Raw genomic sequence first — 22695 nt, 5'->3', positions numbered from 1 at the left:
GGATAAAATACAAAGTTTTTGTGAGCAACTTGTGGGGGATGCTTCAGGTATACACTACACGAAAGCCGATGTAAATTTACGTAGTGAAGTTGTGACCGTAGTAAAATTACGGCGTGACAAACTAGGATCAACAGGAAGTTCTTTGTTCCTGGGCGTCAACCAACATCAGGCCAACGCAAGGCATACGAATGCCTGTGCTTGATACTTCCGCACTCTTACCGCACTCGTTTTAGAACAGTCGCTCAGTTCGTTCCGCACATTCGATGCTTCTCTGTCTTCGCTCTTGGCAATGCGCTGTGTTCATTTTGGTGTCACTGCTCTCGTCACTTATCTCAGTTGATGCCTGTAAGTGTGTTTTAGGCCTTCTCGGTGCCGCGGTAGGTACTGACAGAAGTTCATCAGATTTTGTAGTCAATCAGCCAGGAACTTCTACAACGTGGAAGAATGGCTCCCCCTTTCCCGTTACATGGACTCTGGGATTGGAAGATGGCATAGATACCTTCGATATCGAGATAACACGGCTTAGTCGGGTTGGAATCTATTTTGTGGCAAAAGGACGTAAGCGCCACCACTACTCCTCTTAGGACACCTTCGAAAGAAGCTAACCTTCTTCCAGTGCCTATTACTATGAGTAGCCTCAATGTCGTACTTGAAGACGTACCAGCAGGCGACGACTACTTCCTCATTTGCATGAACTCCACCGTTGGCAGAACCTACTCTGTTTCCTCCCGCTTTTCAGTTGCAGACGCCAATGCCACAGGGAGCAACCCGAGTCCCGCTTCAGCCCCAACAGTGACCGTTAGTGGTATTCCAAACCCCCTCTCACACTTCGCGCAAACATTTGCGGCCACTACCAATGGTGTTGCACGCTCGGGATGGGCCGGTATCCGGAACCAGGTCACAGCCATTACTGTGGCCGTGGGAGCTGTACTGATTGGGGGCGTTATGACGCTCTACTGATTTCTTTCTTTTAAACTCGTTTACAGACTACTCTTCTACGTTCCCGATTTTACGGATATTATTTATTTAAAATTATTGTAGGCAATTGACCTGACGTCGGACCATCTCACGTAAAAACATTTCATCTAGATATGCACTTCACGCTACCTTATGTAGTGGGTCTTGTAGTGATCTTTGTAGGGGCTCTGTGCTGGGAATTTCAATCATTGGTGTAGATCGTATGCATATTATCCTCTACAGGATCTCATGGCCGCGATTTGATAAGTGGTATCGCCCAATAAAAATGTATATATACGCGACTCATTCGCGCAAGAAGCACGTTATCCCAAAATACACCAAGTGGCCAACTCTTATCATACATGCTAATACATAGGCTTGTACTTATTCTTACAGTCATTCACGGCGGGGGTGGGGCATAGAGGATATACAGCGGATTTCTGGATAAGAATGTAAGTAAAGCAAAATCAACTGTTGGCGAGGTAACACCCACCTTAACGCACCTACAGGTCTGAGGGATCGGGGTTGCGACGCCAGTCAAGATACCACCTGGGCTCCCCCTCCAAACTGGTGAACTTGAGGGCAAACGCCTTCTCACTTTCATGCACCACTCTTTCTGGAGCGTCAAAGTTGCAGTAGAAAGACATGACTATAATGGGTTTGCCCTCCCTACGGCCATACACGGGAATTAGTCGAGTCGACTCCCCGAAGATCTTGCGTATGACACCGATGATGAAGATGCGATTCCAAGCATGGTTGATCCCCTCGCTCCGAGTGTAATCCTGAGAGAGCTCAGGATGGAGGGGGCTCTGTTCTTGCACGAAGGCTTCGAGCTTCGCAAAGTCCACGGGATAACCAAACCAGAATAAAAGTGGTCTAGGTTTCTGCGAATGGGGAGGATGAGACACATCCGGGAGCGTGTCAAGGGAGTCAAAGCTATGCAGCTGGCGCAAATCCTAATGAGGATTGCGTTTTGTGAGCATAAATTTGTGAGTATACAAGGATACGATGAACATACCATGGTGCGTCGTGCGACAACCCCAGGTGTGACCTCGAAAGGGATGGTTGACGTGGCCATAGAATTTACAAATCTGGGGTAGTTGGTCCCCGTATTAAATACAAGGTGGCAGATAAGCTTTCGACAATGGGGGATATATAGCTGCGGATGCGGACGTCATGTTGAATACTTTACGCCTTACGTCGAATTATTTCACCCCCCGCCATGACGCATGACGAACGACCGTCTCACTCTTGGAGCGTAGCGGGCCTGGGCCGCCTGGAACGAGGATCACTGCACTCTAGGTCGACCCACTCGCACGTGACATAATCGTGATTCACGTATCTCTTCAAAACATGACGAGTCATGAGAGTGCATAACAATATTTAAAACCTGCGGTCTGAGATCTGATGCCTGAGGCGATAACAACGAAGCCAAAAGCAAACAGACCCGAGAAGCAGCACTGATAAGAATGGCCACTCTGAAGTGGGCCGAAAAGTTTGAAGGGAACTTTATAGTCAGTCACAATCCAGACCTACGAAGGATGGAACCCATTGCACCGATTGAGAAACCTTCATGAATTTGTGAGTCAACGCCGGTTGGAACTTAAAGTAAGCGAACCTTGCCAATCCCACCATTAACTGTCGTTCGAAGATATCGTTCTCCGGCTCGGAACAACCGACGTAATCGCCATTTGCGTGGACTGGAATGGGGTGTGATTCACCAGGAAAGGTACAGGCAGATAGCCATTGACCAGGCAAATATGACTGCAGAATATGCGGGATTAATGAGGACCGACATTTGTGCAGTGAACTGACCAAGACGCTACCATAAGAAGGATCACCGTTCGGAAGAGCGGCGAGCGGCTTGGATGTACCTAGATAAGTTTGGTTTGGCAACATGTCAATGTCACAACTGTGGTATGAGTATGGTCACCGTAATACTCGGATTTATACGGCCCCTTCGATAGTGGTTCACTTACCAATTCTTCTCAACTAGCCCCGAAGCCCGGGCCTGCACGACCTTTGGCAAGAGTTTGTGTAACAAAAGTGTTGTGACAGCAATGCACGAACCTGGATATCCCATAGTCCTGCTTGCATAGAAAACATCAATCACTTCTCATATAAAAAATGCGCAAGCTCACACAGCTGGCAAAGACCACTTTGATAGCACTTGTTCGGCAGAACACGATTGCCTAATGGCAGTCTGCTCACTGGACATTGTTGGATCCCAGTTGAATAATGGCAGAAGCTACATTTGAGTGATAGATGAATATCGGGAGTAAACAACGTACATGAAAGTGGATGGGTCGCTTCAAGTCCAAGATGGGCCCGTCTACATCATCATATTTGTAATCAGCGCTGCATACATTGCAAGTTGGATCTAGATCGGGATCGTCTGCTCCTTCCAAAGCCCCGAATCATCCAACATGCCTGAGATCACTATTCTCAAGCGACCGAGGGAGGAAGCTGTGATAACTCAGCGGATGTTCTTCAAAAAGACTGCCCGGGGAAAAGTTATCAAAGGTATCTCGCAGGTTCATCTCCTCACGATGCTTCACTTGTTCATGGCTGTTTCAACCTAGTTCTACGCGAACGGTACCTTCGAAACGATATATCTTGCGGTGTTGACGGCTGTAGGGCATGCGATGCAACAGCGCAGACCGTCCTTCCGCGTTCTGGGGATACCACCCACAAAAACTTCCCCGCTGGGCACTATATCCTGCCTGATACCAATGTGTTTCTTGCACAGGTATGCACATGAATACGAGGTCGTGTGCAGCACTGATACCTTACAGATGGACTTGATCGAATCAAATTATTTCACGCCCCCCATCATCATCCTACAGACCGTTATGGAGGAAGTTCGTCACCGGTCATTACCCTTGTATAGTCGCCTCAAGGCTCTCACAACAACTGACGAGCGGAAAGTATGGGTGTTTTATAATGAGTTCAGGTCGTGAGTCGTCTTCAAATGCATTTATATTGTCGAGTTTCTCTCTGTTGCGGTTGTCAATTTGTTTCTTCACTACTCCCGGGCCCTCTTCTGAACCAAGCCCCAGTCCTTGATCTGTTTCACCATCTTTCAATCTTAGCATTAACCTGGAGTATTACAAAATGCCCTCATTACTGATATATGCGTCATAGAGAGACTGCCATCGTGCGAGAACAAGACGAGACGCCAAATGACCGGAATGATAGAGGTCAGTGATAAACAGATTTAAATCGTTGAGTATACCAACAAAATTTACGTAGGCATCAGGAAAGCTGCAGAATGGTACAACGCGCATCTAACACTGGCACACCCTCCGATCCGAGGGCAACCAAATTCAACGCTACCCAACGTTGTATTGATCACAGACGACTTTGCAAATCGTCAAAAAGCAAACAACGAGAAAATTCCAACCATTTCAGGTATGTACATTCTGTCATACAATCTGTCTCGCTTTCTCAAACAGGTCCTGAAGTTCGCAGTTATGTGGAGGGCATGAAAAATTCGGATCAACTTCTCGATTTACTTTCGGCGACTGGCTCAGACGAACTGGAGCCCACCAGAGTTGTTGCAGGGCGTACCGCGCTATATGCTGATGTACGATGAAAATGCCCTTGCGATTTCTTGATACTTATATCGCTTTGCAGTATCTTCCTATGTCCACCCTCTTGGCTGGTGTCAAAGCCGGTCAACTCCATCAAGGTCACTTCAACGTTAACCAATATAACTACCTCGAGGTTTGCTACGAATGCCTTCACTCTTACCAGTGCTCATTTTTTTCAGGGTACCGTTCCTGTCCATACGTTCACGAAACCTGTCCTTCTAGTGGGCAGGGAAAATATGAACCGGGCAGTTCAGGGGGACGTCGTGGTGGTCGAAGTCTTCGACGAAAAAGAATGGAAAGCACCGGCTGATGAGGTTATTGACCAGGATGGCAAGTCGACTTGATTACACTGGTCTACTGAGCTAATGTTTCTCCCCAGCGACACTTAAAAACGACGACGCAGAGGACTCGGAAGAAGAGGGCGATGACCTGATGGTGCATGAGCATGAATCCAAGGCTCTTCGCGCCCAACATGCGAAAAAGGCTCCTACAGAGAAGCAGCCGACCGGTCGAGTCGTCGGCATCATAAAGCGCAACTGGAGAGCGTACGTTCATCTCCTACTTTTAAGTTCAAAAGATTCACGCGTGTTTGACATAGATATGTTTGTCACATCGACTCTACAAGTCTCACCTCAAGTAATGCTACATCACTTGGGCTTCAAACAGTGTTTGCTACTCCAGTCTCGAGACTTCTACCTCGCATCCGTCTACGTACGCGCCAGGCGCCGTCACTCATTGGAAATAAAATCTTGGTAACAATCGACCGGTGGGAAATCACTTCACGTTATCCGGAGGGTCATTTTGTCCGTACGCTTGGAAAGGCAGAAAGCAAAGAGGCCGAGCAAGAGAGTCTCTTGTTGGAGTTTGAGGTTCCATATAGGCCCTTCGGAAAGGCGATTCTCGACTGTCTGCCGCCAGAAGGCGAACAATGGGTTGTCCCGCCTAAGAGTGCTGCGAGTTCGGAATGGAGAGACCGTACAGACTTGAGAGATCTCATTGTCTGCAGTATAGATCCCCCAGGTAATGCTTGTTGGACACTGCATTAAACGGGCACACTGACTTCTTGGATCAGGCTGTCAGGACATTGATGATGCCTTGCACGCACGCCGTTTGACGAATGGCAACATCGAAGCTGGCGTTCGTGAGTTTTCCTTTCTTCTGTTCTCTGAGCTTACCTCACTTATGATCGGCAGATATCGCCGATGTGTCTCACTTTGTCCACCCGGACACTGCAATGGATAATGAGGCTTCTGCTCGTGGATCTACGGTCTACCTTGTCGACAAGCGCATTGACATGTTGCCAGCGCTTCTTGGGACGAACCTGTGCTCCCTCAGACCGCATGTTGAGCGATTAGCGTTCTCAGTCATCTGGGTCAGTCAATTTCATATGATGTGCTTACGATGATATTTGACTGAACTTGTGATAGGAAATGACCGAAGATGCTGAAATAGTAGATGTCCGTTTCACAAAATCTGTTATCGCATCCAAAGCTGCATTCGAATACGGAGAGGCGCAACTTCGGAAAGATGACCCGTAAGCGAGACATCTCTCAACTTCCTTTTTATATACATCTGACGACTCGATTGTAGAAAACTCAATGACACACTCACGCAAAGTATCCGACTACTGAACTCTCTCGCGCAGAAACTGAAAGCTAAGCGGATGGCGGCTGGCGCGCTCAACCTCGCGTCGCCTGAGGTCAAGATTCACCTCGACAGCTCCGAGTCGTCCGATCCGGTAGATGTGGAACAAAAGGCGTTACATGAGACGAACTCTCTGGTTGAAGAATTCATGTTGCTGGCCAATACTAGCGTAGCGAGAAAGACGCAAGAATCTTTCCCGCAAACATCTGTACTGAGGTATGCTTCTCTTGTCTGCTATATGCACTTTCTCAGCCTTTCACAGACGGCATCTGCCTCCACCACCCACAAACTTTGAGAAATTGCAAGACATCTTGCAAAAGCGAAAGGGACTCAAACTTGACGTCTCCAGCTCAGGTGCACTAGCAGATTCTCTTGACAAATGCTTGGTGCGTTGCTCTCTGTTGTCTGTATGACTCCGTTGATTGTTCAACTGCCATAGGATCCAAAAGAACCCGCTTTCAATACATTGGTGCGCATCATGGCGACGAGGTGTATGCTGTCTGCGGAATATTTCAGTTCCGGCAGTGTCTCTCGAGATACGTTCGGGCATTACGGTCTTGCAAGCCCAATTTATACACATTTTACCAGTCCTATTCGTCGCTTCGCGGGTATGTGTCCTGTACAACACTCGTCACATTCCTTGTATTTACATTTACATTTCTTAGATATCCTTGTGCACCGCCAGCTCGCTGCCGCTATTGGATATACACCACTGCATCCAACTCTTCACTCCAAAATGCACGTTGAGCGCATCATGGAGGTTGTCAATAGGCGTCACCGGATGGCACAGATGGCTGGTCGCGCTAGTGTCGAGTTCTACGTCGGACTGGCTCTAAAAGGCCGAAATGAGAGGGAAAAGGAGGTGACCGAGGATGCCTTTGTTATTAGGACGTTCCGGAATGGTCTCGGGGTGTTCGTGTCCAAGTAAGTTGTCATTCATTGAAGGTGTCCGAAACTGACTTTAGCGTTCCTTAGACTTGGACTCGAGGGTCTGGTGATGTTCAAGCGGGACACGCAGTTTGATGCGGAGAACTACACCATCAGTGTCCCTTCTTCTGATATTGGGCGACCGGATGTGACGATATCCGTTTTCGACAAGGTGACTGTGAGGATCGAGGTTGAGAAGGATAAGAATACTCAGAGAGGGCGGGTTAAGATGACGCTTGTCAGCCCCGTGGATTCAAGGGCATTGTAAATGTATGAATTGATATCAAGTTGATATCTTCCTTGGTTATCTGTCGCTATTGCGCGCAAGTTTGGTGGATCAATCATGTATATGCATGGCGTCCATACGAATTGCTTCTGCGGGATCAAACATTGTCTTTCATCATGCGTATCGTATGAAAATACGGGCGCGTGCAAAGAGGACCACAAGGAAACATTGCTGGCTGACTCAGCCAAAGTGTCACAAATTATCGATCTTGAAGCTGCCGCCGTACTATCATGATGACGGTTCTCATTCACCTTGCATGCTGCCACCATATGGAACGCTGGTAGATCCAATCAATTGCGAAAATTGTTCCATCGATGCTCTGCAGATGCCAAACTCCGTGTTGTCCGGTGGCACGAGGTGGTAGCGGCATTAAAGGTTTTACGAAAAGAACACTCGGGAAGGCACTTTGGACATAATAGTATTTGGCCTAGACTCTCAGCAAAGGATCTGTCCGGACAGGCGCCAGACTGGTTTTTTGTTGAAGTATTCGCCACTCCCATCTCAACTTGAACAACCATGCCAAGTCTTAAGAACAAAAACAAGGCTATAACAAATGGCAAGACGAAATATCTGAACGCCTCATCCAATCAGTCAAAGGATTCAGCCACAATCTCATGTTTGACCTTGGAGGATGAAACGACACGTTGCAACCAGCCAGCAACAGAAGGCTTCCCGCACCCTGAGCGCCGCTGCAAGGTCCACCAAGCCCAGTACCTCACGATGTACAAGAAGTACATGAATGCTTCCAAGGACGTTGACAACATCAGATCTGGGGGAGAGATTCCGACGAAGGAGCAAATTCAGCTTTACACAGATCTGCACGCGACGCTTGAGAAAGCTTGTTGGGTACGCAAGTATCTCGAGAGTATTCGCGTGGAGAGGACTGGTAGAAATATCCACCAAAGGCGCTTCTTCTTAAAAGGTGTGCCCTCTGGGTCTGCTGCACCATGTAATACATTTGCTAACACGAGTATGTACAGTTGATTATGGACACAAGATTCGTTTGGAGGTCCTCGCTAAGGAAATGGCGAAAGCTGTCGAGATACTCAACAGTCTTCAAGCTCGGGTGTTGGATCTTCGCACTGCTAACAATGTTGGTTGCGACTGGATGAAACCGGTTCGACTTTTACCAAGCACATTCGGTGACGCGAAAAGAGTATTTGCAGTTGCAATCATCGAGGCAGCTCGACAAACAATTCCAAGCCATGGATCGGAGACATCTGCGCGGACTCTTTCTACGCCAGCGGATGTGGATCTAATTGATCTGGAGCACCGAGCGTAAGTCTCACCGTACCCTAGTGATTGGTTGACATAATGACAAAGACTTGTAATTTGATATTTCCAGACAAAAGGCTCGGCGACTGCATGCTTTCGAAATATTCACGGGGCTTGGATCACAAGTCCTTCATGACAAAACGGGTTTGAACACCTCTGATCCAACCCTTCGATCTGTGTTATCTGTTATGCAGAATATCTTCCAACAGTACGCACGGCGGATCATTCTTCACGAACCAGATCTCTTCTTCAAGTCCCTTGACAAGGTCTCCTTCACGGATCTCATCCTGGACGATGATTTCTCTGATGAGGACATGGCTAAATTTGTACTCCTATTTCAACAGACGTTAGGTTTGGGATTGGAGTTGTTCAAAGATGCAGTACTTGATGCCCTTGTGATGTCGAAGGGTGGCACCGCCGATAATGCCGATGATCTGAGTAAGTGGCACGCGTATGACAAAACGCCCCGTCTTATGTTTGTTCAGGTCGCCGACACCAGGTGCTTGGGGGATGGATCTATGATTGTGCCTACACGCACACAATCCCTAATGAAGCTTGGTGGGCAAGTGTCCTTTTTTACCCTCATGCGTGCTCGTGTTGACCATGACACAATCAATCAGCACATACTCCAGTGCCTGAAGCCGCCTGCCAACGTCGAGAATCAGTTTGTACGTCTATGCAACAATTTCGACGACATAATCAATTTTCTGTCATTTGGAGCAATTGGAATGATACCACCTCCGACGTTCTGCAGCACATGGAACAACGGGATTGATGCTGTTGCATACCGAAATCATCTTTCTCTCTCTGGGGTCGTTGTTGCCGACATGGTGTCATATTCGAAGCCTCCCTATATGACTGGCTCTATGGCCACCCGACATCGAGGCAGGACGCCAGGATGCATCGTCTGGGTTGAGATAGAAATGAGGGGATATATGTTCGGCGCTCTCAGAAATGAATCTGACGCATTCAATGATGCTTTCCTTCGAGAGCTTTCTGCGCGACCCGATCTCTTTCAGGTGATAACACGGTCTGAGACGGATCCAGGGCGAGAGATTGAAGTTTTCGGTGCTGGTCCCGCAGGCGTCTTGCCAGCGATACGGCATCGGGAATTTGAAGCTCCCCTAGCTCCCTTTGCACATCGTCCAACAGGATCTGGCGAATGGGTGGTCACAAGGTCCGCACTAGATATTTTGTACGGCACCCACGTTAAGATGCCACGCGGACCTAAACGACCATTCCCTGGATATCTCCGGACGATGGGCAGTGGACAAAGTCCTGGCTGGTTCTTCCGCTTCAAGAAGTTCCCAGTGAAGTACATCGTGATCCTGGATACGGTTCCGAATCGGGACCATTCAATCCTTGCTAAGAATGTCGCATGGGCGGCGCTTTGTGCGCGGGGGTATGGAGAAGGTGGGATTGGGACGTGGAAGTATGCGAGAGCCTCAGACAAGCTTTTTCAAAAGCGGGCGGAAGAACTTCATGCATGGATGCCAGAAGGCTGGGGTGGTTGGCAGGCTACCATGAAGAAGCTTAAGGAGTCTCGTTATCTTGTTCACCTTCGAAAGTACAAGTTACTGATACTTCTCGGCTTCTGCATCTTATGGTACTTTCGCTCATCGATCCTCCGGTACCGTATTGGCTAATCGTTACCGTTGGTACTTACATAGTTGCATCTCTCCCGGCTATCTCATCAGCTGTATCATGTACGTTTATAGTCATCCAGCCAAAAATCTCCAGACACTTTGAGCGCGAAGTCATCAAGCATCTGCCGCCGAATCTATTCGCTCCCAACTCTTACTCCCTACCGTGTGTTCTGCATTTTCTGCGCGAGCCCTCGCTCTTTATAATACTCATGGACTCCGTGATCCATCTCATGCTGAGCTAGCTACTATACACAACGGTGACCAAGTGAATTTAAGGTGCAAATACGTTTAAATTTCGCCACTGAAGCGAGGTCAAAGAATGTGTGAATTTTCTGACGCGGGCCATTGCCGCCGGGTCTGCCTTTCGTCATGCAACGGACAAGCAAGATGTCTGTCCCACCTAGTGTTATATCCCAATTGTCCTCTGGAGCTTGGAGAACCGTCACGCGAGCTGGTAATGTGGTAAATCTTATTCATTAGCTATGTGCTGATACAAAGGTAAAACTGGTGAGAACCATATATTGAAGTCATTTATGATTTTACCCTTCGGGCGAATCCAGAGACAAATTAAGTCAGATCTGCTTCAAGTTGGACAAGCGCCTACTAGCCTTGTGCTTAAACTATCTGTGATTAACCGCTATTACCATCTCAATGCCGGGTCCTAAGAAGAACAAGGGCAAGGGCAAGGGGAATGGAAAGAAGAAGACACCCAACGGCTCATCCAGCCAGTCAAAGGCTGCAGACCCAACCCCATGTTTGACCTTGGAGGAGGACGAAATGACGCGTTGCAACCGGCCAGCGACAGAAGGCTTCGAGCGCTGTGAGGTTCACCAAGCCCAGTACTGCACAATGTACAAGAAGTACAAGGACGCTTCAAAGGTCGTTGATGACATCAAATCTGGGAGGGAGATCCCGACGAAGGAGCAAATTCAGCGTTACACAGATTCCCATGCGACGCTTGAGAAGGCCCGTTGGTTGCGCAAGTATCTCGAGAGCATCCGTGTGGAGAGGACGGGTAGGAATATCCACCAAAAGCGCTTCTTCTTGAAAGGTGAGCCCTCTTCTCCTGCATCATGCATTCGTGCATACGCCAACACGAGTGTGTACAGTTGATGATGGACACAAGATCCGTCTGAAGGTCCTCGCCAAGGAAATGGTGAAAGCTGTTGAGGCCCTTAATGCTCTTCAAGCCCGGGCGTTGGATCTCTATATTGCCAACAATCCTGGTTGCGAGTGGACAAAACCGGTTGAATCTCCAAAGAGCTTTGGTGACGAGCCAATCTCCACGGAGGAAATCGTTGACAAGGCAGCACAACAATCACTTCCAAACGATAGGTCGAAGATGTCTGCAAGGCCGCTCCCCGCTATGAAATCTACGGAGTCTTCTGCACCAGAGGATGATGATTTAATTGATCTAGAGCACCGAGCGTAAGTCTCGCCATAATACATATACATTCCGTAACAATTGATTGATGTAATGATGGCGACTGGCAATTCGCTCTCTTCAGGCAAAAAGCTCGGCTACTCTATGCTTTTGAAGTTATCACGGAGCCTGAATCTACCGCACGAGTTCTTCTCGATGCGGCAGGGTTGGACGCCTCTCATCCGACCCAAAAAAGTGGACTATTGATTGTGCAGAATATCTTGCAACAGTTCGCACGGCGGGTCATCTTTAACGAGCCGAATCTCTTCTTCAAGTCCCTTGACAAGGTCTCCTTCAAGGATCTCTTCCTGGACGATGATTTCTCTATGGAGGACGCGGCTAAATTTGTAATGCTGTTTGAAAGGCGATTGGGTATTGGATTGATGTGGTTCAAAGATGCGGTGCTTGAAGCCCTTGTGATGTCAAAGGGTGGTACCGCCGCTAATGTTGGTGATCTGAGTAAGTGGCATGACGTATGGTAAAATGCACTGTCTTACGCTACGCAGGTAGAAGACACCAGATACTTGGGGGATGGATCTACAACTGTGCCCACACGCACACGATCCCTAATGAAGCTTGGTGGGCAAGTGTCCTTTTTACTCCCCGCGTGGGCTGGCGCTGACCATGACATGATCAATCAGCACATATGCAGGAGTCTAGAGCCGCCTGCCAACATCGAGAATCGGTTTGTACGTCTATGCAATAACTTCGATGACATGATCAATTTTCTGTCATTTGGAGCAATTGGAATGATACCGCCGCCGACGTTCTGCAGCGAAAAGAACGGCAGGATGGATGCTGTCGCATCCCGGAATCATCTTTCCCTCTCTGGCGTCGTTGTTGCCGATATGGTGTCAAGTTCGAAGCTTCCCTATATGACTGGCCCTATTCCTACCCAACGTCGAGGCCGGACGCCAGGATGCATCGTCTGGGTTGAGGTAGAAACGAGGGGATATATGTTCGGCGCTCTCAGAAATGAGTCTGACGCATTCAATGATGCTTTCCTTCGAGAGCTTTCCGCGCGACCCAATCTCTTCCAGGTGATAACACGGTCTGAGACGGATCCAGGGCGTGACATTGAAGTTTTTGGTGCTGGTCCCGCAGGCATATTGCCAGCGATGCGGCATCGGATATTTGAAGCTCCCCTAGCTCCCTTTGCACATCGTCCAACAGGCTCTGGCGAGTGGGTGGTCACAAGGTCTGCAGTTGATATTTTGTATGGCACCGACGTTGAGATGCCAGGCGGCGCGCCAAAAATGTCGTTCCGTGGATATCTCCAGGCGCTGAACAGTGGACAAGGTGCTGGCTGGTTTTTCCACTTCAAGAAGTTTACAGTGAAGTACATCGTGATCCTGGATACGGTCCCGAATCGGGATCATTCAATCTTGGCTAGGAATGTCGCATGGGCCGCGCTTCGTGCGCGGGGTTATGGCAAAGGCGAATATGAGGGACAGAAGTATGCGAGAGCTTCTGACGAGCTTTTTCAGAAGCGTGCAGCAGAACTTCTTGCGTGGATGCCAAATAGCAGTTGGCAAGCTACAAAGATGGAGAATAACGCCGATGAAGCGGTGGAGCCCGTATACAAGGAGTACAAGAAGTACAAGAAGTAATGGGAGAGGGCGACAGAACGGGGAGGGGAGGAGATGGAGATGGAGATGGGACCAGAGGAGAAAGTAAAGAAATGGGAAAGAACCAGATGCAAAGAGGAACTCCTGCCAGGGAAGTGTTCATTAATGCTGTGAGCTGAGTCTGATCGATCTGATCATCCACTATATATCCTGCTATCGTGTGTCGTTATATCGCTTGTATCATATGCATTACCAGTACTAGTATGATGGGTTTACACGGCCAGTCAACGTTCAAGTCCTGCAAATATGGCGTCAAAAACCTTACCGGTATCACTGCACTTTGAGGGTTAATAATGGGTTGGGGTTATGTAGGGAAGATGTCAAATAACAGTTGTATTTTCGAGAAATAATCAGAAGATAAACGCGCAACCACTATTCCACGTTTTGTCCAAGCAAACACGTCATAAACACCCAATAAAGCCATCTGTTTTCCTCGAATAACGACCATTGGTTATTTGCCTCGATCTAGATAGGATTCGCCATAATATATACATCCAATTGATAAACCAAACCGCGCGCTGCTCCGGCTTCAAATTTGCCCCCCTCCTACTGCGCATACAGCCAATTCAAGCCCTCGGATGGTACAACATGCCTCCGTTTAAACCCCCTGTCAACCACACGACACCCCAAAGCACATCCGCTGGACCACGATTGGCACCTGGTGTGAGGAAACGAAAGCCGGACGGTGCATCAAACACGACTGCAGCAAAACGAGCACGTCAAGTGGAAGCCACACGATCGAATGTACTGCGGGACTCACCATTTCTCGATCCATTTCATCCTGCAGCAGCACCATACACTTTTGAGCCCGAGATGAGTGTAGCAGAGTCCGAAGAGCTTACCAGACAATTGCAGCACCAAGAGCTTGCGACTGCAACAGAAGGATCGAGAGAGATGGGAAGACCGGGAGATGGTTTTGAGTTAGGAGATGCTGCGGATGCTGACGAGGACGAGTACGATTCGGACGCACCCATAGACCCAATTCTTCGCAACGATAGTCAGCATAGGCAGCACGAACAACAAGACTTCATACCTGCTTCAGAAGACAATAGAAAGCAGCCCAGTAGCTCCTCTCTAATGTCTCCCATATCCTTGACACGCCCTCGACCACAGGTAAATCCAGCCCAGCCATTCATTCCGTCAGGGCGAACATCAACTGCAGCAGCCTCTCGTGCCCCATCTGCAACTCCGTCTCGACCAACATCGGCAGTGCCATCTATGCGGGGGTCCACACCACTTTCTGATGCGTTCGGCAGCCGTCGTACCTTGGCCACTCCAGCAAGTAGCGTCTTCAAACCAACGCAGCGTCGGCACCCAGTGCAACCTTCAAAGACATCTCAGGCAACTGCGAACCAGTCATTTCGAACACCTGACTTACCTCTAGCTCGGAGAGCTGGCTTTTCAACAGCAAGTGACTCTGTGCAGCGCCATCCAGGAGGTCCTCCAAAACAAGCATCTGCAAATACTGCTGCGAGAGCTCCCAGTACTGCATTCTCCGATAAATTGGCCGATCTCGATGCTCTTGTCCAGAATCTTGCGAGCAGCATGGAGCGATTAACGGTGCAATCTAGAACTTCCGCAGGACTCGAAACTCAACTTCACTCCGTAGTCGAGCAGAATGAAGTCTTGCGAGAGATGGTCAAGGAACATCGTGCCGAGATCGATGAGCTCAAGAGTACTGTTAACGCGCAGGGTACCTCATTGGACGAACTTCTCACTTTGATCAATGACCATCGCAGCTTGGATACTCTCGGTCCATCCACCAAATCTGTCGACAAGGCAACAAAAGCTGTGCGCGACAATGTTTTCAATGTGAGTGTCGCTGGCACGTTCCATAGTATATGCACTCACTGTTTTTTCAGGCTGCTGTCAGACACACATTTCTGCACGCCATGGGTATATCAGATTCAAAACAGGCTGCAACACTGGAGCCACTCGAGCAAGATACCTTCTGGCTAGAATGTGCGACACGAGGAGCGGCAGTTCTCCGCCCCAACTTTGGGGGTTCATGGACAGAAAACGTCGACTGGAGGGAAGATATGATCCGATATGTTCGACTAAAGGCCTGCGAGGTGTATGGTCAGCTGCGCGAAGAGCATCTGAATAAAAAGAGCAATGCCGACATCACAAGACAGTTGAAGGAAGTCTTCGAAAACACGAGGGATGCCATTAAGAAGGGAGGGAAAGGGTCAGATGCCGTGGAAGCAAGGAATCGGAAACAGCGACAGCATGCTAGAAAAACTCGTGTAAGTGGCACAATACTTTGGCTTGAATCACTGAAACAGATGTGATGTAGAAAAACAATGAGCGTGCGGATAGAGAAGTGCGTAAGGAAACGAACACCGACAGTCCAGAGTGGGACTGGTTTTACCAAGCCTGCTATCAGTCTACTGACGAGTCGGATTCTGGTGGCGGAACAACCATGCGATCATTAGAATTTGATTCAGATACAGAAGACGCACCTCGCGCACCCAAGAAATCTGGAAAGTCGAAGAATCCAGACGCCACCTGGACCTCTCGGCCTCCGACATATCGAGATGCACTGGTAAGCCAAAACTCCCGCTCGACACCATCCAACACTGATTATATGCAAGATCAATGAAAAAATTGACCTTATGAATACCCTGGTCAGCAATAGACGTGCGGAACGGGGTGGAAGGAATTTCAGCGTCCCTGTTGTTAGAGGTGAACCGCGTGAAAAGGACCTCCCTCGGCCTGGCAACAATAAACCAAAGATTCTGCGAACGTTCGTCAGCGCAGAGTGGCTTGCTGATCATCAAGAACAAGACACACCTACTCGGATTTGCTGGTTAAATCAATCAGAGCAGAACATTCAAGGCCAATTTGCTGACGACGGAGATCAAGCACGCAACTTAACTATGGGCACAAACGGTAAATTGTTTTGATACTATTGAAGACTGGCACTTACCCGCATACGCTACAAGACACAGACTTTGACAGTGCGTGCTAATCATACTTGAAACCTGACTCTGACACTTCAGCTTCAATCTAGCGATATATGAATAGCTTTTGAACTCGGACTTAGCTTCAAAATGACCCGCAGACGCACAAGACAATAATGGCGTTCAGAGTAAGGTTTTGAAAGTTTTGAAAGCTATGAAACACGTGGGTAAACTTTTCAGAACCTCACGGAATGTCGGCAGGCGCAAGCTGAGTCTGAAATCAAACTTCATGCTACACGCGCAGGTATGCCTGCAGACCGTCCGCAAGTACGCCGTTCAGAACGGCTCAACGCACGCCTCAAGACTAGTCACCGACCACCAATGACTACCCAAAGACCCCCCCGTTCTAGGGGCAAGGGTACTTCAACTCGCGGCACCAGGGGACGAGGGCAAGCCACTGCCACTGCCTCTACTGCTGGTGCATCTGATCTCACCACATCTGACAATGTCCCCGGTGATGCTGTAGTGGCTACATCCTCTGGCGTCAAGATCCGATGGGACAACAACAGCAACCGCACTAATACCCTCGTGCAATTCCTCACCACCCATCCTGGCGACTGTCGTGTTTTGTTCAACGAAGGAGGAAAGAAGCCGGATAACGAACCTCCCCCGTCTGGGAGCGACAAGAGCAAGATCTCTGCGGTGATCGCCCGTTGTGTATTTGAGAAGGATGAAGAGTATCAAGACTTATATGTTGACGAGCCGGGCAAGTTCACGCAGGCCGTGGGCAATCGTTTGAATTAGTGCGCCCTTTACCCCTCTTCATATGCCTTCGCTAACGCTAATTTTTAGCCTCAAGAACAAATACAAGAAGTACAATGGTCGTTTTAACCAGACTGGCGCGGGTGTTGACCCGCTTCAGCATGACGCTGAAAATAATCTACTCCGTACGTTTTATTTTTCAATCTGATTTCACTTAGTAACTGATCTTCAAATCATAGAACAAGTCATCTCGGAATTCCCGTGGTACGAAGCGCTCCACGAGCTTTGGAAGAACAACCCGTCATTCGCCCCGAAGACGTTCTCGTCCGCTCCGGGAATCGATCGCGCAGCTGACATGATGTCACTTACCTCAAAGCGCAAGGGCAAAGCCAAAGCCCTCCCCCCTTCTGATCACATCGACTCCATTGATGAGTCGATGGAGGTCGACTTCGACGACAATTCCCTCGGCCCCAACCCCCCAGCTGCTCACCCTTCCCCCGCTGTAAATGCCCCTCCCGCCGTCAACGCTCCCCCCGCCGTCAATGCTCCCCCCGCCGTCGATGCTCCTCCTGGTGTAAATACTGCCCCTGCCGTTAACGCTCCCCCCACCATAAATGCCCCTCCCGCCGTCAACGCTCCCCCCGCCGTCAATGCCCCCCCCGCTGCCATTAACACTCCCCCCGCCGTTAATGCCTCCCCTGCCAATAGTGACTTCGACTACGTGATGGACGAGCAGTCACAGGACGAGCAGCCACAGGGGGAGCAGCCTGCCCGTGCCTCTGCCAAGCGCCCCTTCTCATCCCCCTCACCACCCCCTACACCCCCACCCACCTCTCGTGGGACCTTCAAGTCCCACGCAGATCGCGCCATCAACCGTGGGTCCATCCGTTCACCCCAGTCGCCTCCGTCTGTTGCATCATCTTCGGCATCATCATCTGGACGCGGGTCCTCATCACACCGGTCAGTAACTTCGTCTGCACGCCGACAGGGCGGCTCGCACAAGGCTGGCCAGTCATCCCTTTCCACTCAAGTCCAATCTGATGTTCAGGGCCAAGTCAAGTCCCTCGCTGAAGGGATCAATTATATCTACACCGCGAAGGCAGCCCAGTCAGAATATAAAATCGCGAAGGTCAACTCGCACCGTCAGCAGCTGGAGCTCGATTTTCAATGCGAGCAAGCCGAGATCGACCGTAGCGAGGCTGCCGTCGTCCACCAACGTGCGCAAGAAGCGAAGTCGCTCGAGCTTCAACTTCTCGAAGCTCAAGCCAAGGTCCATGCGGAGAAGAAGGCTGCCCTTCAGCTCGAGATCGAGCTTCTGAAATTGAAGGGGGGGGTGTCTGATTAATCATTGCATGTATTTCCCTTGTTGTATCTGATCTTGTAGCATTTTGTGTGTTCCGTTTCTCGTCTTGCATCATCTCAGACACTTATGGTAGTATGTCACATATGTTTACATGCCTTCCTATATGTTTGTACATGCCTCCTATGTCACCAATTCACTAGTCTTGTTGTCCTCATCCTGTTCCCTGTAAGCCACTACCCCAATAAGTACCTCATCAACTTTGCACGAGCTTCTTGGCCAGGGGTGCCTGCATATGAGGTATCTCCCACCTCATCATTGTCCAGGTCTTCTTGCTCTGCAGGTGGCATAAGATCTAACCCCTCCCCAATGGCCCAATTCTCAGTGCCATTGCCACGTTGTTCTTCAAACCGAATGATCATATTGTGCAGAATAAGGCAGCACATGATCCAATAGGAGTGGTATTTGAGTTGCTCTTCATTCTGCAGTGGGTGTCGGAGCTCTCGGAGAGACTGGAAACGGCCCTTAAGGGCAGCAAATGTATGCTCTACCCTCACACGAACCTAAAGAAATGTGAATACGAACCAGGCAAAATAAAATAAAATAAAATAAAATAAAATAAAATACATACCTTGGAAAGGACAGTGTTAAATGCCTTCTGGTCAGAGGTCAAGGCCCCATTAATAGGCTTCTTGAATGGGGGGATACACCATGGCTCTAGGGGATAAGCACTATCAGCCCAAATCCAATGGTTATTGCCCAGAAGTGTTTGATGATTCTGGTAAACATGGGTGGAGCGGAATGCATATGCATCATGGGCACTACCAGTGTGGCCAAGAGAATAATCGACTATAGTGAGATTATGGACCATAATGACCGCCTAAAAATTAGAAAAATCAGCCGCAAATAAACAGCATAAAAAATAAAACACACCTGGCAGTTGAGGGAAAATTGAGACTTCCTGCTATAAAAAGCGTCTCCAAAGATACTTGGCCTTTGGTAAAGATTGAACAATGATCCATCAACAGCCAGAATACCATTCTCCCACTCTGGGCAACCCGTGGTTTTGAGAACATAGGCTCGGGCACGTGCGACTTCGATGGAGTTGAGAGCGGGGAAGGACATAAAATGATCATGCTCTTCAAGCAGGGCAGTCATGACACGATTAGTGCAGTTGGTGACTGACCCAACGGAGACGCCTGCCCACTGGGCAACATCTTCAGGAGAAATCGCATTGCCATAGTGGCCGACCCGATTAAGAAAAATAGCGAGCTGGATTGCAACTGGAAGTTGGGGATTGTTGGATTCATTATGGAAAACAGCGTGATCACTAATTTGATCGAGGATATCGTCGAAAATGTCAGGGGCAACACGTAGCTTCTTTTGGAATAATTCGGGGCGGTGAATGCTGAAATGGTCAAGGAGTTGGATCTGTGGTGCTCGCATAGGGGCCTCGTCTGGACGGTGAAGAACGCGTGCCTCCTCCACCTCATCCCGAAGAGCGGAAAGGGAGCCAATGGCACGGATGAAATGCTGATGAATCTGGATTGAATCCGACATGTTGGAACCACCGGAGCCATCAGGAGAGTTGTCAGACAGATAGGGGGACATAGGGGAGATTGGTGATGGGGTCCTGATAACAGAATCCTCAGACATAGAAGAATCAGACTCAGAGACTTCACCATCAGCCATGGCATGCTCAGCCCAGGCCTTGGCTACATCTAGAGTAGCAGTATCTAATTGATTAAGCAGTTGTTCACGTTGAGATTGGCGAGGCATTGTGGTTCAGCGCTGGTATCTTATCATCCGACTCAGATCAATCTGCGCAAAATTTGGTCGGAGCTTGAAATTTACATGTCACGTGACTCAGTCGGCTACGGACTTCGTCGAAATCAAGTGTTTGCGTGTTTTGAGCGGAGTTTAAAATTTGCTTATCAAACAATTTTCCGAACAATTCAAAACATATTCTGAACATGTTTCAACGTGTTTCAGAACATTCAAAACCTTACTCTGAATACCCTTAATATGATACTCTAGCACGGCTTCCACTTGCAGTTTTTCGACCAGATTTTCTCTTCCCACCGCATCCAATCAACAGTTATTCCTTGTCGTCCCAATTAAACTCCCCATCCACCTCTGTAGCATCCTAATTCATGGTTAATGATGTAAATTAAGTTCGTAGTAGGAAACTCACATGGTTATGAGCTATCGTCACCCAATACTCAGCGTCGGACACCGTGATCGGGATCAGTATTAGTTGACCCGACAATAGTTTGATATCGACAACCTCCATGTCGCGGAAAGTATTGGCATACCAGACTTGAGCACCAAGGTCAACAGCCCTAGCAACATGTATTATTGAACTTCGTGATCAATGAATCATTTGACGCACCATATATCCCACGGAAAGACAGGAACATTATCATCACTTACGAAACGACGAACAATTGCAACGGTCCGTGACAGTTTCTCTCGCTGTTCATAGTCAATATCGGTCTTCAAGATCCATTGTATCTCGACTGGGATTCGGCCATAGATATACGCATAACGGGCTGATTGTCCCCGAGGTTGTGTCGCAGCTCCATAGCGAAGGGTCTCCACAAAGACGTGTGAGAATGAGGTAACGACACCCATGAAACAGGCACCGCGATCCGCTAGAACAACATCAGCGTGAATAGGAATGTTGAGTTCTTGCCATTCTTCTTGCAAATGTCGTAGGACCAATCCATATAGGGCCATGTCAACAGTCTGAAGCCTTATAATCTTGTGATAGCGAGGATATGTCACGGAACGGTCTTCTCGGAATCGTGCGAGATATTCGAGCAAGGTTCCACGAGGTGGACGTGATCCACCTTTCAGCGACGATTGAAGGAGTTCGACGGAGTCTCTATCGTTATCATCGAGCTCTGGGAGCCGATGAAAAACATTCAACTATGTAAGAATCAGCCAATGTAGTATGTACTAGTAGCGAAGTGGCCCAGACTTACGAGGTCATGAACTAAGACCCACTTCCACCATTTTCGCATCATCGTACACTCGAGTTCTCCACCCTTGTGGTTGTTGTGGTTGGTCCGGCCGAGGAATCCGTTGTTCCGTTCATACGGAAATGCCCACGTGGCATAGCATGGTCCAAACTGCAGCATTTGACGCTGAAAGTGCTGGGCGAAGTGGAAATATGGGGTCAAATGAACACCCAAATTCGCCCAGTTCTGGCACGCTCGCGATAGGGCTGCACAGCCTCTCTCGACTTCATGAGGGCTGATTGAGCGTGAGGACAGGATTCGTATGGCAGCCGAGAATTCGAGCATGGTTGAGTAATGTCGACGAATTGACCGGTCTGTAGTGAAGGAATCCACAAGGTCGAGTTGCTCCTGGTTGGGATCGGGTGATTCGGACAACAAAATCTCCAAGCACCGTTGACGCAAGACTTTATCAGTCTTCGCCTGCGCAGCTGCATCCTTTGTGCCCGACCTCGATTTAGGCGCCTCGATATCAGGTAGAATACCGTCAACTTGCCAAGCGACGAAAAGCCCCACAAATAGGACACTGATATGAAGACGCCACTGGTCTGCTTTCGATGAAGAAGACGTGACCTTTAAAGAACTATTAGACTCGTAGTTGAACATGTGAATGAGCACTTACTGATGGAGGTAAGCGAGCCACTGATACCGGCCATATAATTCGAGAGAAAAATTCCTCTAGTCGGTCTAGAGGGTACCAGTCGTTACAAGGGATGGGATTCAGCATGCCAGATCGAAGAAGGATAACCTTTGTTAGGTGCTTGACCATGCCTAGACACATGTAGTCAAGAGATCGCTACTCAAATCAGAAGATAGACTACTTACAAAGGTAGACACAGTGCATAAACTCCACGACGGAGTTGAGGGATGTCAGCCAGCCCGGAAGGCTATTAAGTCCAGACCAAGACACTCCACGGCGCTCAAAGATTTCTTTCTTATCTGATTCATCCGCTGTGCGAGCACGGTACGCATATTTGATGTAGCGCCAAGGGTCTCGTAACTTGAAACCTGTGAACGAATCAGACAACGACCGTCCACCACAACAACTTGAATTTACCTTCTGGTTTGAATCCTCGTGGGTCTGCAAGGTAATATGATGGTGTATCGCATTGAGGACACATGAAAACCTTCGAAGAGAAGGATGCGAGTCCCTCTATCTTACGACTAGCGGGTAGATCAGATACTTCGGAATTCATCACAGAGTGAACGGGGAACGTATTTTCATGTCCGTAGACACGAAATTCTTTTCCTGACACAGCAAGATAGTCAGTTGAAAGATCGCAGATAGTTGAACAAGTACGAACCGGCATATAGTCGAGTCATCTCGTGAA

The 22695-nt window shown here is 48.8% G+C and overlaps 8 protein-coding genes across 8 annotated transcripts; 5 read left to right on the top strand and 3 right to left on the bottom strand.

Moving 5' to 3' along the window:
* The first annotated feature begins 140 nt into the window (after positions 1-140).
* On the top strand, positions 141-1214 carry DEU56DRAFT_791425 (uncharacterized protein). Its single transcript, XM_041352659.1, has 3 exons — positions 141-345; positions 403-558; positions 617-1214. Exons 1-3 carry the CDS (start codon positions 264-266, stop codon positions 958-960), a joined length of 582 nt encoding a protein of 193 aa, XP_041210437.1. The 5' UTR covers positions 141-263; the 3' UTR covers positions 961-1214.
* Positions 1215-1224: 10 nt separating this feature from the next.
* Positions 1225-2176, bottom strand: DEU56DRAFT_242740 (uncharacterized protein). The gene is made up of 3 exons (XM_041345266.1): positions 1976-2176; positions 1461-1913; positions 1225-1397 (listed from the first exon to the last, which is right to left on the bottom strand). Exons 1-2 carry the CDS (start codon positions 2033-2035, stop codon positions 1461-1463), a joined length of 513 nt encoding a protein of 170 aa, XP_041210436.1. The 5' UTR covers positions 2036-2176; the 3' UTR covers positions 1225-1397.
* An 86-nt stretch (positions 2177-2262) lies between these two features.
* DEU56DRAFT_242726 (uncharacterized protein) lies at positions 2263-3263 on the bottom strand. The gene is made up of 6 exons (XM_041345265.1): positions 3249-3263; positions 3099-3205; positions 2937-3044; positions 2773-2869; positions 2576-2721; positions 2263-2526 (listed from the first exon to the last, which is right to left on the bottom strand). The coding sequence occupies exons 2-6, from the start codon at positions 3173-3175 to the stop codon at positions 2490-2492; spliced, it is 465 nt and encodes a 154-aa protein (XP_041210435.1). The 5' UTR covers positions 3176-3205; positions 3249-3263; the 3' UTR covers positions 2263-2489.
* A 21-nt stretch (positions 3264-3284) lies between these two features.
* DEU56DRAFT_791413 (uncharacterized protein) lies at positions 3285-7568 on the top strand. The gene is made up of 18 exons (XM_041352658.1): positions 3285-3480; positions 3540-3706; positions 3753-3913; positions 4102-4157; positions 4210-4368; positions 4422-4543; positions 4594-4683; positions 4730-4880; positions 4930-5095; positions 5149-5570; positions 5623-5691; positions 5744-5922; positions 5978-6084; positions 6141-6410; positions 6457-6580; positions 6634-6802; positions 6860-7118; positions 7170-7568. Exons 1-18 carry the CDS (start codon positions 3384-3386, stop codon positions 7387-7389), a joined length of 2988 nt encoding a protein of 995 aa, XP_041210434.1. The 5' UTR covers positions 3285-3383; the 3' UTR covers positions 7390-7568.
* Positions 7567-10424, top strand: DEU56DRAFT_242503 (uncharacterized protein). Its single transcript, XM_041345264.1, has 5 exons — positions 7567-8329; positions 8388-8685; positions 8753-9120; positions 9168-9244; positions 9303-10424. Exons 1-5 carry the CDS (start codon positions 7924-7926, stop codon positions 10326-10328), a joined length of 2175 nt encoding a protein of 724 aa, XP_041210433.1. The 5' UTR covers positions 7567-7923; the 3' UTR covers positions 10329-10424.
* A 328-nt stretch (positions 10425-10752) lies between these two features.
* Positions 10753-13650, top strand: DEU56DRAFT_242494 (uncharacterized protein). Its single transcript, XM_041345263.1, has 6 exons — positions 10753-10826; positions 10889-11379; positions 11438-11756; positions 11837-12210; positions 12258-12334; positions 12393-13650. The coding sequence occupies exons 2-6, from the start codon at positions 10980-10982 to the stop codon at positions 13359-13361; spliced, it is 2139 nt and encodes a 712-aa protein (XP_041210432.1). The 5' UTR covers positions 10753-10826; positions 10889-10979; the 3' UTR covers positions 13362-13650.
* Positions 13651-13967: 317 nt separating this feature from the next.
* On the top strand, positions 13968-16285 carry DEU56DRAFT_754407 (uncharacterized protein; the record flags this gene model as incomplete). Its single annotated transcript, XM_041349819.1, has 4 exons — positions 13968-15191; positions 15242-15625; positions 15676-15924; positions 15974-16285. 4 exons carry the CDS (start codon positions 13968-13970, stop codon positions 16283-16285), a joined length of 2169 nt encoding a protein of 722 aa, XP_041210431.1.
* A 5001-nt stretch (positions 16286-21286) lies between these two features.
* On the bottom strand, positions 21287-22674 carry DEU56DRAFT_733208 (uncharacterized protein; the record flags this gene model as incomplete). The annotated part of the gene is made up of 5 exons (XM_041348322.1): positions 21287-21771; positions 21850-21937; positions 21987-22135; positions 22190-22372; positions 22422-22674. The coding sequence occupies 5 exons, from the start codon at positions 22672-22674 to the stop codon at positions 21287-21289; spliced, it is 1158 nt and encodes a 385-aa protein (XP_041210430.1).
* Positions 22675-22695: the final 21 nt, after the last annotated feature.

The sequence above is a fragment of the Suillus clintonianus genome (assembly GCF_016758775.1).
Source record: "Suillus clintonianus strain FC179 chromosome Unknown DEU56scaffold_21, whole genome shotgun sequence".
NCBI lineage: Eukaryota > Fungi > Basidiomycota > Agaricomycetes > Boletales > Suillaceae > Suillus > Suillus clintonianus.
Note: the sequence above shows the minus strand (reverse complement) of the source record. Positions and strands in the feature narration are given on the sequence as shown.

Coding starts and splice junctions, on each gene's coding strand:
- DEU56DRAFT_791413 (XM_041352658.1), top strand. CDS start 3,384: ATGCCTGAGATCACTATTCTCAAGCGACCGAGGGAGGAAGCTGTGATA. Junction 4,544..4,593: donor GTACCGCGCTATATGCTGAT/GTACGATGAAAA, acceptor ATCGCTTTGCAG/TATCTTCCTATGTCCACCCT. Junction 6,803..6,859: donor TCCTATTCGTCGCTTCGCGG/GTATGTGTCCTG, acceptor TACATTTCTTAG/ATATCCTTGTGCACCGCCAG.
- DEU56DRAFT_242503 (XM_041345264.1), top strand. CDS start 7,924: ATGCCAAGTCTTAAGAACAAAAACAAGGCTATAACAAATGGCAAGACG. Junction 8,686..8,752: donor ATTGATCTGGAGCACCGAGC/GTAAGTCTCACC, acceptor TGATATTTCCAG/ACAAAAGGCTCGGCGACTGC. Junction 9,121..9,167: donor CGATAATGCCGATGATCTGA/GTAAGTGGCACG, acceptor ATGTTTGTTCAG/GTCGCCGACACCAGGTGCTT.
- DEU56DRAFT_242494 (XM_041345263.1), top strand. CDS start 10,980: ATGCCGGGTCCTAAGAAGAACAAGGGCAAGGGCAAGGGGAATGGAAAG. Junction 11,757..11,836: donor ATTGATCTAGAGCACCGAGC/GTAAGTCTCGCC, acceptor CGCTCTCTTCAG/GCAAAAAGCTCGGCTACTCT. Junction 12,335..12,392: donor TCCCTAATGAAGCTTGGTGG/GCAAGTGTCCTT, acceptor ATGATCAATCAG/CACATATGCAGGAGTCTAGA.
- DEU56DRAFT_242726 (XM_041345265.1), bottom strand. CDS start 3,175: ATGTCCAGTGAGCAGACTGCCATTAGGCAATCGTGTTCTGCCGAACAA. Junction 2,722..2,772: donor CTTCTTATGGTAGCGTCTTG/GTCAGTTCACTG, acceptor CATATTCTGCAG/TCATATTTGCCTGGTCAATG. Junction 2,527..2,575: donor TTAATGGTGGGATTGGCAAG/GTTCGCTTACTT, acceptor AAATTCATGAAG/GTTTCTCAATCGGTGCAATG.
- DEU56DRAFT_242740 (XM_041345266.1), bottom strand. CDS start 2,035: ATGGCCACGTCAACCATCCCTTTCGAGGTCACACCTGGGGTTGTCGCA. Junction 1,914..1,975: donor TTGTCGCACGACGCACCATG/GTATGTTCATCG, acceptor AATCCTCATTAG/GATTTGCGCCAGCTGCATAG.
- DEU56DRAFT_791425 (XM_041352659.1), top strand. CDS start 264: ATGCTTCTCTGTCTTCGCTCTTGGCAATGCGCTGTGTTCATTTTGGTG. Junction 346..402: donor ACTTATCTCAGTTGATGCCT/GTAAGTGTGTTT, acceptor GAAGTTCATCAG/ATTTTGTAGTCAATCAGCCA. Junction 559..616: donor CTATTTTGTGGCAAAAGGAC/GTAAGCGCCACC, acceptor ACCTTCTTCCAG/TGCCTATTACTATGAGTAGC.